The 14,857-nt window shown below is 41.4% G+C and overlaps 1 protein-coding gene across 1 annotated transcript in view; it reads right to left on the reverse strand.

Annotated features, from left to right (window-relative positions):
- Nucleotides 1-14,857, reverse strand: part of HEG1 (heart development protein with EGF like domains 1) — a 54,991-nt gene that overhangs the window by 9,616 nt on the left and 30,518 nt on the right. The window contains exons 7-16 of the mRNA XM_053404396.1: nt 12,809-13,150; nt 10,169-10,510; nt 9,275-9,607; nt 6,518-7,888; nt 5,380-5,496; nt 5,154-5,273; nt 4,376-4,455; nt 3,630-3,688; nt 2,425-2,585; nt 632-766 (exon numbers count right to left, since the gene is read on the reverse strand). Coding sequence (XP_053260371.1) covers nt 632-766; nt 2,425-2,585; nt 3,630-3,688; nt 4,376-4,455; nt 5,154-5,273; nt 5,380-5,496; nt 6,518-7,888; nt 9,275-9,607; nt 10,169-10,510; nt 12,809-13,150 — 3,060 coding nt within the window. The remainder of the gene's footprint in view (nt 1-631; nt 767-2,424; nt 2,586-3,629; nt 3,689-4,375; nt 4,456-5,153; nt 5,274-5,379; nt 5,497-6,517; nt 7,889-9,274; nt 9,608-10,168; nt 10,511-12,808; nt 13,151-14,857) is intronic.

A 14,857-nucleotide genomic window follows, 5' to 3' on the forward strand; every position in this document is an offset into this window, starting at 1 on the left:
CTTAGTTAGCATGGAGCAAGAAGTTCCTGAACAAGCAGTGGGGATAGTATTTTATTTTGGACTGAACTGGATTCAATCTAAAAGATATCCAATAGGGTAATTAAATGCGATTGGATCATGTTTCTAAATGTGTTATCTGCTTTTCGGGATGAAAAAGCAATTCACACTTTGGGTCAGCTCAATTGGAACATTGTGAAGGATCCACCAAAACAGCCTGTGAATAAAAAGCAATTATCTTTTTTTTACTTCCCTTGGAGATCAGACAAAACAGAGACAGAAATAACCGCACTATGTCATCTCTAAAAACTGAACTTTCGCCACAGGCATATCAGACCCCTCCCTGGCCTGCCCCCTTTTTATTCTTTTCACTGGATCTTTCTGGCTTACACAGCATGCTGTGTAAAAGGATAATATTATTGCTGCACTGAGAGGAAGCAAGAGACCATATCCCCAATTTCTACTGTAGAAAAACGAGCACTGGGTAAAGGAAACCTAAGCTTTTAATACTTATTCGTAGGGCTTAGCACGCATAGAAATACAAGAAATCACATTGATCTGTGGAATATCCTTTGATCTGGAACCAAAAGATTAAAGATGAACCCCAGCGATCCAGCTGCACAATGCATAATACCTCTGCAGGAATGATCCCGTTTGTTGTATTTGAAGTATCCAGCCTGGCACTTGCAAACTGCAATGCCGTCCAAGTCCACACACACAGAAGTTTCTTTGTCGCATTCCGGATCTTTGTGTTTACACAGACCGCCAACTATTGCAAAAAAAGAATATTGGGAAGGTCATTAACTAGGCAGAGGGAAAGTGCACCTTCACTGGATTCTTTCTCCACAGATATCAGGACTGGAATTAGATATTTTGTGAGCAAGGGATGGGGGAAACCTGTGGCCCTCCAAATGTTGCCGGACAACAGTTTACACCATCCACAGGTTTCCTACCACTTGTTTGACCCTTATTGTTCCCTTTTGAAATTCCACCATTGCTAAGGTACCAGGCTGTACAGCTGTTGCTCATCTCTTAATGACAAAAAAACCTAACCAGCTGATCTTGCTAATCCAATATCCAAGCATTTCCAGTGTGTTGGTAATAACTGTGTATACTACTAACTACGGTTGTAATTTTTAGATCGTGTTTTGTGTTATTTGTGCATGATTTTATGCCAGCGTAGATGTCACTGAGACAAAAGTGCAAACGTGCGGGGAATGTGGTCTTGGGAGAGCACAACTTTGACTGAGACTCTGTCCTGCCATGTGATGCCTAAAATCTTCCTAATAAATGCATATGGAAGGCATTGAAGCGTCACTCTTGGCAGGTGTAAAATGGCCATGATTCACCTCCATAAGGCAGCGTGCTCCGCATGGAAGCCTGGTAGACCGTTATCTTGGTATTGGTCATTAGCATCACACTCTCCCATACTCTTTTGAAGAGGCAAGCCATTGCCACAGATGTCTTCTCAATACAGTGGTACCTTGGTTTACGAACTTAATCCATTCCGTCTGGAAGTCCATTCTTAAACCGAATCCGTTCTTAAACCAAGGCACGCTTTCCCTAATGAGGCCTCCTGCTGCCAGTGCCCTTCCACTGTTCAGATTCCGTTCTTAGACCAAGGTAAAGTTCTCAAACCAAGAAACTATTTCCAGTTTTGTGAAGTTTGTAAACCAAATCGTTCTTAAACCGGACTGTTCTTAAACCGAGGTACCACTGTATGCTTGTCCAGCTCTCATTGATGGATAGGTTGCTGGTTATGGTAGAGCCTATTTTCTTGTATTGGTAATTTAACTTTGTGGTTTTGTGTTATTTTGTGTTTCTTCTGTGCATCCTTAGTGGGTTGGACACTGAAATACCATTTCCCTTGCCAGTTCTGACTGTGATCAGGTTTTTTTAAAAAATTCATTTTCCTTCTTTTCCACTAAGGATTAGCATCCTTGAAAAATCTAACTGTCGGTAAGCTAATCAATTTAAAGATCTATATTATTAGTAGTACTACTGTTTTATTTTAAAAACCTGTACTGTCATCTCTCATCCTGTGGCTCTGAGAAGTGTTGCCCCATAATTTTGACAGGTTCGCACCATGTGGTCAGGATTCAATGCCGCACCTCTGACATGAAAAGCCTGTACACAAAGACCATAATCCCACGGTGTGTCCCATATTTTACTTACAAGAATGTTTTTGTAGGGAGGCAAGCTTCTCACACATGTGAGAATGAAATCTTTATTTTATCCTATAGAGGCTTTCAGGAGGCTTTCTGTTTCAGTGAAACAAAGCTTTTCAAAGAGAGCTTTGAAGAAAGCAAGCTTTTTTAAAAAAAAGAAAGAAAGAAAAGACAGAATGTTCTTTTGAAAACTTTCTTTTTAAAAAAAGAAAAAGAAAAAACCAACCCCAAAGCACAGTGTTTCACCATGTCTTTTTACCTCTGTGGAGCAGTGTAAGTTTAGAGATGAACTGGCAAGTCTGTGTGGGAGCCTTGCAGGCTCGAATGTGGCTTCGCACGGTGCTAGCAACCTCAAAAAGGGTGACGTTGGAGACCAAAGAAAAGGTGCTCAGGACAGACACTTGCATGATGCCCGACTGCCTGTGGAAAGAGTGAGAAAATGCAAAGTCTGCATCATCATCCTGCAGTTGTAGAACTACGACACTTATTTGAGAATGTTACAAATATCATACACACAGCATGAACGCATTTTCCTAGTCTTGGCTTGACAGTATCTGTCTGCCTGCGGTGCTTTATATCAAAAAGGCAGGGAGGCAGTGCACTTCAGAGGCTGCTAGAGTCAAAGCGCCCACCTGACCTGACCCTTCTCCAGGCAGAGCTCCTACCACTTTTGCAGGTTCCTGGGGGAAGACTAGGACCATGCCAAGGACCTGACTATAAAGCCAATGCTGGTTGTGCTAGAAAATCTGGCATGGCTGATTCCATTAAGAATCTTCAGAGCAGGTTCATTCCTGTGACCGTGCTGGCTGGAAGCGACATGTACATACTGCAGGGAAGGGTTATGGGTTTGTTTTGCCAAATTGCACCAATTCCACGCAATATAAAGAAGCCACAGGTTGATCAAGGGGAAAGGGGAAAAGAGCTTCTGCTCATTTAGAGTTGTGCACACAAGAAAATTTCAGGAGCGGCATCTTTTATTACTCAACATGATAAACTGCTCCTGCCCAAATTCCCTCTTGTAGTTATCATTTATTATTTCTATAGCAGCAGCAATGTTTGTGGCATTTTACAGGGTAGATGAAGACCGCAGCCTGTACCAGAAGGCTTCAATCTTCAATTGAGGCAAAGAGTTAACCGACTGAAGGAGGTGGGGAAACCCAGGGAAAGAATATGTGTTACTGCAGTCTCTCTTCTTCCCAATTATGAATGGCACAGTACCATGGGTGGGGGGTGGGAGGGACTGTGGACTACATATCACAGTATAAAATGGTTTTTATATGTGCTGGAAGCTGCCCAGAGTGGCTGGAGAAATCCAGCCGGATGGGTGTGGTATAAATGATAACACCATCATCATCATCATCATCATCATTATTGTTATTATTATTATTTCAAAGCTCTAGGGCAAGAGTTCAAATCAAAGCCCAGCCACCAAAAGTGATGGTTTTACTGTTTCATGATCCTTACCTTGATGCTTTAACAGTGGAAGTGTAATAGCCTGGCAATGTTGAAAGAGAATTGTTCAGCTGGGGAAAAAAATTGAACAGACATTGTATTGGTTGGCTTGTTTGTTTTGCAAATTGAGCCAGGAGCTCCGAGCTTCGCCATCATGCCATGCATCCCAACCCAGCTGCACCAGGAAGCTGGCCTGCTGCTGCTCGCTTGGTGTGGTCCCTCACCACCATTCCGCCCCCCCCCCCAGTGTGTAAGGAGGTCCTGGTCACCCACAAATAGCAGCACGTGGGGACATGAGAGAGGAACCTGGGCCACCTATTGCAAAGGAGAGGCATAGGCATGATGTGTGTGTGTTGGGTGCATGTGTGCTGTTGCAAGGGGCCCACACAAATCTGGAGCTGGCTCTGCTTACACCTTTGAGGAACTGATGGTGCTTCCTAACTGTGAAGGTTCCGAATGCAAGCTCATGGGTCACGAGAGGAAAAAGGCAAGAAGCAGCATGATGGGGATAGTTGTCCCCGGTGGACAACTTTAGGATGTGCTGGAGAACTTTCTAAGAACATTCACAAGTTTAAAAGACAAGCTCTACTGCGCTGTAGGGCAGGCAAAGGTGCCAGCCATGCCCCTGATAAGAGAGCCTTCTGTAAAAGAGCTGGGCAAGGAGAAGAAGCCCCCTTATTTCTTTCAGCAAACTGCCTCCTCACAAGCTGCCACTGTCAGTTAAATACTATGCTTAAAAAGCAACTTTTGACACTTACCATGTTCATAATAGCTTCTTCAACTTGAAACTCGGAGTACTGCCCTCCAGTTGTGTTAAACTGGCCAACAAAGGTTCGAACTGAAGGCAAGAAGATAACTCGTTAGCTATTTTAAGGGCTAGATCTCTCTCTCTCTTTCACTCACGCACACACTGAATGCCAAGGAAACCTAACTTTTCTCCACAACAGTGAAATAGAAACATGTCTTTTTATTTAAATGGAAGCTTTGTTTCTAAGTCCCAAACTAGACATTACACAGCAGAACATTGTTAACTGCCAATCATACATTAATGTTAGAACACAGGAAGCTGCCTTATAACAAGTCAGGCAATTGGCCCATCTAGCTCAGTATTGTCTACAATGATTGGCAGTGGCTACTCATGGTCCTCCAGCCACTGTTGGACTGCAACTCTCATATTCCCTGACTATTGGCCATGCTAGCTGTGGCTGATGCATGGTTGAATCCAACAACGTAAGGCACATCTTCTCTACTCCTTTAAAGTCTTGAAGTGTAAAATCATGGATTGGATAAGTTAGTTGAACTTAGGTTTCATTGAAATTGATAACACAAGTTAAACATGACTGACTTCAGTTTCATTGATCTCAATGAGAACCAGTTCCTGCAAACCAGCAAAGTGAGGTTAAATGTATTTCTGGTAATAAGAAGCAGCCGGTGCTAGTAACACCTTTTAAAATAATAATAACAAATTAAGCTAAATGTGGCTTTATGTTTTATTAAGAGGTTTGCCCCCACCCCCAGTCTCTTCAGTTCTCTTACCTAAATTGCACTTTCCTTTCTCCATCTGGTAGCCCAGGGAACACGTGCAATGGAACGAACCTTGTGTGTTAGTACATGTGGCCAAGGCTGGGCATGGATTAGACAGACACTCATCTACATCTGAAACAGAAGGAAAAAGCCACAGCCTTTAGAATGGAAGTCCACCAACCCACTTTTCACTGCTGTAAAGCATTGATGTAAAGGGCTGCCATTATTCCTCCTTTACCCGTACTGCAGTCCTCTCCCTGCCAACCAGGTGAACACTGGCACTGGAATTTGTCCATCAAGTTATCCACAATGCATTTCCCGTTATTAAGGCAAGTCTCTGCGGTGCACGCATTAGCTGTGAAATAAAGCATTTGAAGAATTAAGTCAGGATCAACAGATGTGACCAAATTCACCTCTGAACCCCCACATTCAACAAGCAAGGTAGTGCACTGCACCTTTCACCCACATGCACACAAAAGCTTCCTCTTCTGATACCTAGAACCAACAAGTCAAGCTGAATAGACTATACGCTGCTGGGGTGATCACTCTCCAAAACCATCCAATGAATGGCTACTGCTGGTTTCCCAAAACACACGGAGAACCAGCTTCCACTCATTCTGCTGATCTGAGTCTCATTTCTGGCATTCTGAAGGTGGGGTACCTCTGGAGCATTACCAGCAATGGGCACCTTCAAGCCATAAAGAAGTGGTGCGCTTCACAATGTAGCCTTACACCTTGGAGACAAAGCGCTATTCAGCCTACATCGCAAACATAATTTTGTGCAAGAGGCAGGCACAGCAGAAAGGGCTTCAACCATAGGTCATTGCCTTGTTTAAATGCAGGTGAATATGGCCAGCAAACACTGGCACACTCTATTAACTAAAGGAGTAAAGGCATTACAAAATAACTATAGTACATAACTGCAACAAGAGGTTGCATTGTAGAAAGCTCCAGGGTTCTAGAGAGATGGAATAGCCATGCCCTTTTTTCTGCAGATTCCATTTTATTATTCTAGATGATCCTTCCCCCACCTCAACAGACATTCAACATTGTGTGGACACTGCTGGGTTGTTTTGAGACAGGTGTTACTATGTCCCCTTTCAGTTTCATCCCCTATAGATGCTTTATGTGTGTGTGTTTTTAAAAAACTTATTCCCCCCCTCCCCCAATCTCCAAATAATTTTTGATTCTGAGCTCCGGAGTAGATGGTTTCTGTTTTTTGTAGAAACGCATAACCACTTAAAAAAAAAAGATTAAAAAAAAGATAAAAAGATAATCTACCAAATGAATTCCCATCCAAAAGTGCAACGATACAGCACCATTAAATCCCTTTTTCGTGTTATACCCATTTCCATCATTTCTCAGAGAAGGCTTACCTTTTCCACGTGCAAATGTAGTGGCTTTGGTGGGAACCGGTGAAGGAGAAATGGTCCCTGCAGTGGTTTTGCTGGAAGGAAACATTTTGGGAGGGTGGGCAGTAGTGGCTCTGGAATCAGTGGTTTTAGAAGCAGTGGTAGTGCTCGTTTCCATCCCTTTTGTGGGAGTTCCAGTGGCATAAGATGGAGTCTTGGTGGGAAGGGGAGGACGTACTTTCTGAGGCTTTGTAGTGACCACATAATCCACGCTTGATGCCAACATAGGTAATCCTAACGTTGTGTGTGCTATATTTACAAGGTTCTTTCCCGTGGTTACTCCCACCAAACTGAAGGCATCCCCTAGAGTGGTTGTATATGGCAACGAAGCAGTAGTTGCTTTGGCTGTCTCTGAAACTGTGGTACTTTCGGCCCTGTACGTGGGAGACATAGTCGGAACAGGAGGCATTTTTCCAACCCTGGTCCCTGGAAGAGAAACGTTTTGCCCCTCTGAGCCCTTGGTTTCATCTAGGGGTACTGTCATAGGTGACAAGTGGTCTGTGAGCTGTTCAGTAGTTTGGGTCAGAATAAGAGAAGATCCTGTTGTCCCCAGATCAGTGCTGTCCTTCAGTGGGTATGTCCCAGTCTGGTTGCTGAACGGCCTGTTGGAACTTCCAGCTGTGGGTGGGTCTGTTCCAGTTGTCCCTTCAGATGCAGCCATAGAAGCACTGCTTTCCAAAGACTCACTAGGCTGCAGCAACGACGGTGTTGAGGAAAGAGGAGGCAATAAAGATGAGGATGGGGGCAGCGTGGGCAGTGCTGTTGGCGACTGCCTGCGTGAAAAAGTTGGCAAAAGTGTTTGAGGGGAAGGTGAAAGCAGGGATGGGAAAGAAGAAGAAGACAATGGAAGAGGGGATTCTGAGGTCGAAAACAGAGTTGGCAGCTGAGTGGGTGGAAGTGAATCCTGTTTCAGTGACGCTGAAGAGGAAGGTGTGAATGATAAGCCGCCAGCAGGTGTCAGTTCGGATTTCAAATATAACTGAGTTGCATGCAGCTCACTGACTGTGGAAGAGTAGGCCGGTGTTTTCAGGGCATGTACAGACAACGGTTCTGTTGACGGTGTGGAGAAACCCATGTTGCCGGAGGACATGTTGCTTCCTCTGATCTGGGTCACAGAAAATGAGGACCGTGCTGACTCTGAAGGGCTGGAAATTTCTGCATAAAAAGTGGAACTTTCGGATGAGTCAGCTGATGTGCTGCTTTTTGGAATAGACAGTAACGTCCTTTCTCCACCCCTTGTGAAAGTGGTTGAAATGTACGTGCTGTCAGTATGAGAAACAGAGATTATTTTTCCAGTGTCAGTGCTACTCATTGGCTGGTAGTCTGTTCCAGTGTCTAAAATACAAGCAAAAATTATTATTAATTCTTAGCATGAAATTTCCTCTGATACAGATTGGGGCCCCCAATAACAGTAATAGTTCCAGATTCCATATGGAATAAAATTAAATCAAAAAAATTACATAAAATTTTCATTTTTTTAAAAAAGCCTCAAGGTGGCAATTATTGGTAACTTCCGTTATCATTTTATATGAACTCATGGCCATAGGTGGTTTGATGGCTTACGTTACGACTGTACACAGAGAGAAAAAATCCTAGACAATAATCATGGTAGGAAGGAATATTAACAACAATTAACTAAGACAGCAATAGTCTATATCCTCTTCTTGCTGATATCTTCTTGTTCTTACTGAGAACAAGTGACTATTGAAGTAACTCACAATATTGGACTGAGCTTCTGCATAAAATGAGCTGTAAATGCGTCATTTTATGTTGCCAGCCGATAAGAGATGGTAAGTAAATATCATTAAACCAAAAGGGATTTACTTATGACTGGACATGCATAGGATTAGGTGTTAAGACTGCAATGCTATGCATGCTTATTCAGAGGTAAACCCCACTGGGGGTTACACTCAAGGAAGTGTCCACAGGATTTCTGTCCAAAACTAACCCTAACCTTTTACATTTATTGCTTCATTTCGTTTTTCTCTTACACACTTTTTAAAAAGTGCCAAGGATAGCTTATGACAATAATAAATAACTCAAAACAAATTCCTTAAGTACAATTCACAGTATTAAATCCAAACTTTTTTTCCTTAAATCTCCTAACTAGTATCAACAATTACTTCATCCTAACCTCCTAAAGATTTGGAGAAATGTTTTACAATGCTTGAGCTATGGCTCTAAGATTGGCAGGCTTTTCTGGGAAATAAATTCCAGAGAATTCTTTCAGCTCTTCTAGTCCAGAATGCTCCCAGCTGGGGGACCTGATGAACTCACAAATCTGTCTGTTCTCTGAGGTCACCCTGACAGGCCCACTTTCAGAACAAACCTTGGTTTCAGCTCATGACTTGAGCAGAGTGAGATATATCCACGAGCCCAGGTTTGGACATATTGAGAAATCAAACCATGGCTTTGTTCTCAGCAGCAGTAGGACCGGGAACCTGCACACTTGCTTGTTTGCACTAAGCTTGGCTTAGTGTTACTTGTGGATCACTGTGGACATCCAGTAATTGTTGGTCCCAAGAATAAAAAGACATACACAAAAGCAATACCTTTTACAGATTCATCTTCATTCAGTTTCACCAACAAGAAATATAGTTCAATGAAACTTGTTGCCTTGTCTTGTAAAGCTTACATGCACTTGAAGAATATGCAATTAGGGTGATAATTGTGTATTGATAAGTGCTGGCAGGTAAAGCAGGGTACAAAATAAAAACCAACCTGAAGGTTCACTTTGGAAGGAAGAATAAGTTGGTATCCTGGATGAGCTGAAGTTTTGGAAAGACTCAGTTGAAGGCCCAGAAGTATCAAAACCTTTAACTGATAAGTCAGTCCTTTTAGAGTATGCTTCTGACGAGGAAGGATTTAGTTCTGAGCTGTTGGACTCTTCTATATATGAAAACGTTCTTTCAGTTGCTTCAGCAAACGTATTGTTAATTATGGATTGTAGAGTTTGTGCATCTCCTTTGCTGAAAGTTGCTGAATGGTAAGTGCTTTCAGTGTAAGAGTGTGAAATGCTTGAGTCACTCATTGAATGATGACTACTTCCAAGAACTGAAAGAGGAATTTGAAAATGAAATTTTAAAATTGCACTTACAGTATATAACTTCACTATCAGAACCTGTATTATTTATAATGTTTCATTATTTATAATGTTTCATTATTCATAATGTGTAGTTACTAGACTTCGGTAAAGTGAATTATATCCTGCCCCATTTTGAAGGCATGTGGTTTAAGGCGATGCCTACAGATCTGACAGTGGAATACTGAAAATAGTGACATTTCATTGGTTCATACTGTACTCCAGATCCCCTTTTGCTGCAAAAAAAAATCCAAACTCAAATGTCATGCTCTGAACAAATTATACAGTTCATAACAGAAATGCTTATCATGAGAGACTTGATAATTTGTAAGTGTGTATGCATACAGACACACACACACACACACACACACACACACACACACACACACATCTACCTATGCATACGTAATATATACATGAAAATAAAGCTCTTTAGAATTCCAGGTGTTTACAGCATGTATAGACATACATAATGCAAACTATGGTGAGTACAGTCAATTCTTCCTTCACTCTTTTTCCTAAAGAACACTCACTTGACGGATCCTTTGGTGAAGATGGGGACGTTGGAACTTCAGAGGAATGCTGAAGCAGGTGCTCAGTAGAAGATCCAGCGGATTGCACTTCACTTTGTGAGACATTATGAGTTTCTCCTCCAGAATTCAAGCTCAGGGTCAGATCTGAAGACTCGGAAGTTTCAGTATTGTAAGTGGTACTGTCTGTTGCATCAGGAGATGTGCTGTTATCTGGTAAAGACCGTGAGGTCCTCTCTCTACCATGCATGAATATAGTTGATAGGTATATGCTGTCTGTAGAAGCCCCAGAAAGCCTTCTTTCCACATCAGACACTTTAACTGGCTGAAGACTGCTTCCAGTACCTAAATCGAAACAGAATACACCATATTTTTCTGTGTATAAGACAACCCCTATTTTTTTGAACCCAGAATTAAGAAATCAATATTTTAAACATCAAACAGAACAACTCTGAGATTTTTTGAGGGAAGCTGGCTGCCCACGCCAGAGCTAGAGCCTAAACCCTTGTGCATTCACCATCCATGTATAAGACAACCCCCAATTTTTGACTAATTTTTAATAGCAAAAACCATAATCTTATACACAGAAAAATACGGTAGTTGGGAAAGAGGAAAATACAAATTTCATATGCATCCCTCCTTTGAATTCCTTTAGGTGTTCGTACTTCCTGTCAAAAGTACCGCTTCTTTCGATTCTTTTAAGTATGAATACAGCTGATCCTCAAAGGTTTTCAACTAATGCCACACAGCATGATTACAATTCAAAGAAAGATGTTGTTAGTTAGGCTTAAGTGCTCACTTCTTATATCCTTTTGATATAGGCAAAAATTATTTTGATTTTAATGAGACTTGAGAATGTATTTGGCTGGGTGGCCCCCAGTACATGTTGGGTCTAGAAATGGAAAATCAGATGACACATCACACTAATTTTTATGGTTCCATGGAGTTGAAGTATTTTCATAAGGTTGAAGTGGAATGCAGACTAGCACAGAATGTTTTAAATGAAAAAATGGTGCAGAAACAGGACAGTGGGCATTTGAAGTCAGCGGCTATACAATCAGAAATGCTGGTGAGCTGTATTTTACATTGCGTGTAATTTTATAGACCATAATAATAGAGTTTTCAAAGATGGAATACAAAGAATGGACATGTGCCAAGGAAACAATTGCATGAAAGCCACAATAGTTATTGTTGATACTATTATTATTATTATTATTATTATTATTATTATTATTATTATTCCCTCAGCCTTCCTCCCAAAGGAGCCTAGGCTGGCAAATATGCAAGTGATAAAACAATTAAAACATCTAAAAAAATTGCAATGCAGATATAGACCAGGAAAGATATCTCCTTAAAAGGCTTTTTGGAAGAGGAAGATCTTCAGTAGGTGCTGAAAAGTTGACAGAGACAGTGCCTGTCTAATATTTAACAGGAAGAAATTCTAAAGGGTAGATGGCACAACACTAAGGGTCTGAGTCCTGAAAGCCAGTGTGGTGTAGTGGTTAAGAGCGGTAGTCTCGTAATCTGGGGAACGGGGTTTGCGTCTCCGCTCCTCCACATGCAGCTGCTGGGTGACCTTGGGCCAGTCACACTTCTTTGAAGTCTGTTAGCCCCACTCACCTCACAGAGTGTTTGTTGTGGGGGAGGAAGGGAAAGGAGAATGTTAGCCGCTTTCAGACTCCTTCAGGTAGTGATAAAGAGGGATATCAAACCCCAACTCTTCTTCTATTGCCAAAGAGTTAAGCTGTTACCCAGTTTAAAAATGGCATATCTTTTTAGCAACAGAAATTGCTGCACCTAAGGGCAACCTCACATTTTTTAATCAGGTATGAGCAGACTTCAGATGTACTATTTTGTACTATGTTACCCCCCCCCCCGGAACTTGAGGTCCAGCAGATGCGAAATAGCAGTGCAGTGGGCTGGGGCTGAGGCAAGGGTAAGGATGCAAAGTAAGAATTCTTCTGAACACATGCCCAGGAATTTGTTGTGCAGAACTGCATTCCTTTCATATAGAAATCCAGTCCTGGTTTTCCCTTAAGTTCTCTCTATTTCAGCAGCCCAATTTGCAGAGTGGTAACCCTACTGGTAACCCTACTGGTAACCCTTGCTTTACATGATAAGCATATTTGTTCCATGTATAGCAGGGGCTCCAGTTGCATGTGCTTGTGTGTGTAAAGACATACATGCGTTATGCACATTTTCATATGTTTCACCACAGGAACCACAAATGTATACAAAACATTTGTGTACACATTATACCTCTAAAGCATATTTGAATCACAGTTCCTCTCTGAAAGAATTCTGGGCATGGTAGTTTGTTAAGGATTCCTGGGAATGGTAACTCTGTGAGGTGTAAACTACAGTGCCCAGAATTCTTTGAGAGAAAGAATGTGTTTTGACTGTGCTCTAAAGGTATGTGTGCACAGGACTGTTAAATAAAGTGTGGATGTGTTACAAAGAGCAAAGTTATAGTCGTTCATATTCATGTGTATAATACAATAGTTAAAAGCTGACTGTTACTTTAAAAAGGAAGAAATAAGGGGAAGATTATGGAGAAAACTACATAGACAGACAGGAAACAAATGAATGGCTACGTCTCAATCAGATTTTTAACTGAAGCAATAACAAAAATGGAAAACTCACTTGAAAGATCTATTGCAGAAGATGAATAGGCAGAAGTTTTGGAGGAATATGTAAATAAATGCTCTTTCGAGGACTCACTGAAATCCATCTGGGTAGATGGGAAACTTTCTTTTCCACTTTGGGCTGAGGTTGACAAGTTCAGGGTTAAATCTAAAGAGCTGACATTTTCCATATCAAAGGTTGATAGCTCTGTTGCATCTGTGGATTTGCTCTTGATAGCTAGAGATCCTAATGTCCCATCTCCACTTTTGATGAAGGTGGCAGTAGAGAACATACTCTCAGTCTGAGAGACCCTTTCCTCTGTACCAAAGTTGTTGAATGTGTGCTGGCTACTCCTAACATCTAGAAGAGAACAAACTGGAATTAGAACTTTGTCTACAAGTTCAGGCTAAAGTTATGCACATACATTAATTGTGCAACTGTATGCACATTTACTCAGAAGTAAGACACAATGTGTCCAATGGGGCTTATTATCTTGTAAGTGTGTTTAGGATAGCAGCCTATTATAAAAATCGTGATTTTCAGTTTTCAAGTTTATCATTCTAATGTCACTGTCATCTCATCCAAATACAACTTTCTGTATTTTTTTTAATGATATGGAAATGTTTTACATTTCAGGAGAATTTGCTTATTTAGATTTATTCTATGGTGTTCATTTTTTAAAAAAACAACAACAAACATTCTGTAGAGAGAAAAGAAAAACACAATGAGCTGGGAGCTTTCCCATGAGTGGGCAAAATCATGTATCCCTTATAGTTTCTTTAAAAAATGTGCCATAGTGGCCACGTGCTTTTCATCTTACCTAACCTAATTTAAAATTTCCAATCTAGTACCTCATTATGGCTTCATCTAGCCAGTCCAATTATAAGAGGTAGTTACTATCCTATGTCTCATTATCTTTGGCATGGTCTTAGTTGGGCAACATATTACATTTAGGTCAATGGAATTAATCAGTAGAAACTCTAATAAGCTAAATTACTAAAGCTAAAATGTGGATTTTTCCATTTGAATTTAACCAGAGCAGAGGCCACAACTAGTGAGATGTTCCAAATCAAAAGCAGAGAGGTATGTGCCACCAATAGCCTTGCTTGTGTCACTTAAGAGATCCTAAAAGCCCATATTTGCGTCTCACAAGAGCGATGGAAGAGTACATAGTAAGTAAAAATTTCCTTTTTCAATACTGTCTTGAGTTACTCAGACCTTTGACTTAGGAAGACACTTCCAGGGTAGGAATGCTATGCCCCTGGGCCCACTGTGAGCCTAACAAGAGACCCAGTGAGAGAAGTTATTATCTTTTTACAGCATTGTTCCTACAGCAGCTTCCTTTTCCAAGAGTTCCAAAAGCCAGAATCTTCTATGCCATCTGCCCAATGAGGCCTACAAGACTCAATAAATCACTAGCAGGAACTTCCTAATTTAGTTGTTTTAGAATATTTTAACTGTTGTAACCATTTACTTTGTGTGCTGATTCTTAAATAAAATTACAGTTGGAAGCCACTCCCCACGTGGATTGCTGACACTGTTTTGAGATCATCTACTCCAGCAGTTACTATGAATGAATGCACAACACTGGCACTCAGATGACAAGCCACTTATAGGTCACATTCACATCACATGGCTCCCCTCAAAGACTCATGGGAACTGTAGTTTGTTAAGTGTGCATTGTAAATTACAGTTCCCAGGATTCCTTGGGGAAAAGCCATGTGCTTTAAATGCATGGTGTGGATGTGACCAGATATTATGTCCCTCACATGGAAGTGTCACCACATGGAAGTGTTCATCAGTGAACTCAATGTTAACACTGTAACTTATGAAGTGGCCCTGGAGTATGGCGAAAATAAAGGATTTTCAGAGCAGGTGATGAAAAGGCTATACTCCTTATGGGGCTCAACATCCCTTTAGAAAGTTTACCATTCCCAAGTCAAGCCGCAGCATAGCTCGCCACAGGAGCTGGGGCCACAGCGGGAAAAGTTTCCTTTTACTCCAGCCCACTCCTGGTCGATGGAGTGTGTGGAAAGTCCCAACATTATTGCCCTGGTTCATATGGTG

This window comes from Podarcis raffonei, chromosome 1 (assembly GCF_027172205.1).
Source record: "Podarcis raffonei isolate rPodRaf1 chromosome 1, rPodRaf1.pri, whole genome shotgun sequence".
NCBI classification, from domain to species: Eukaryota; Metazoa; Chordata; class Lepidosauria; order Squamata; family Lacertidae; genus Podarcis; species Podarcis raffonei.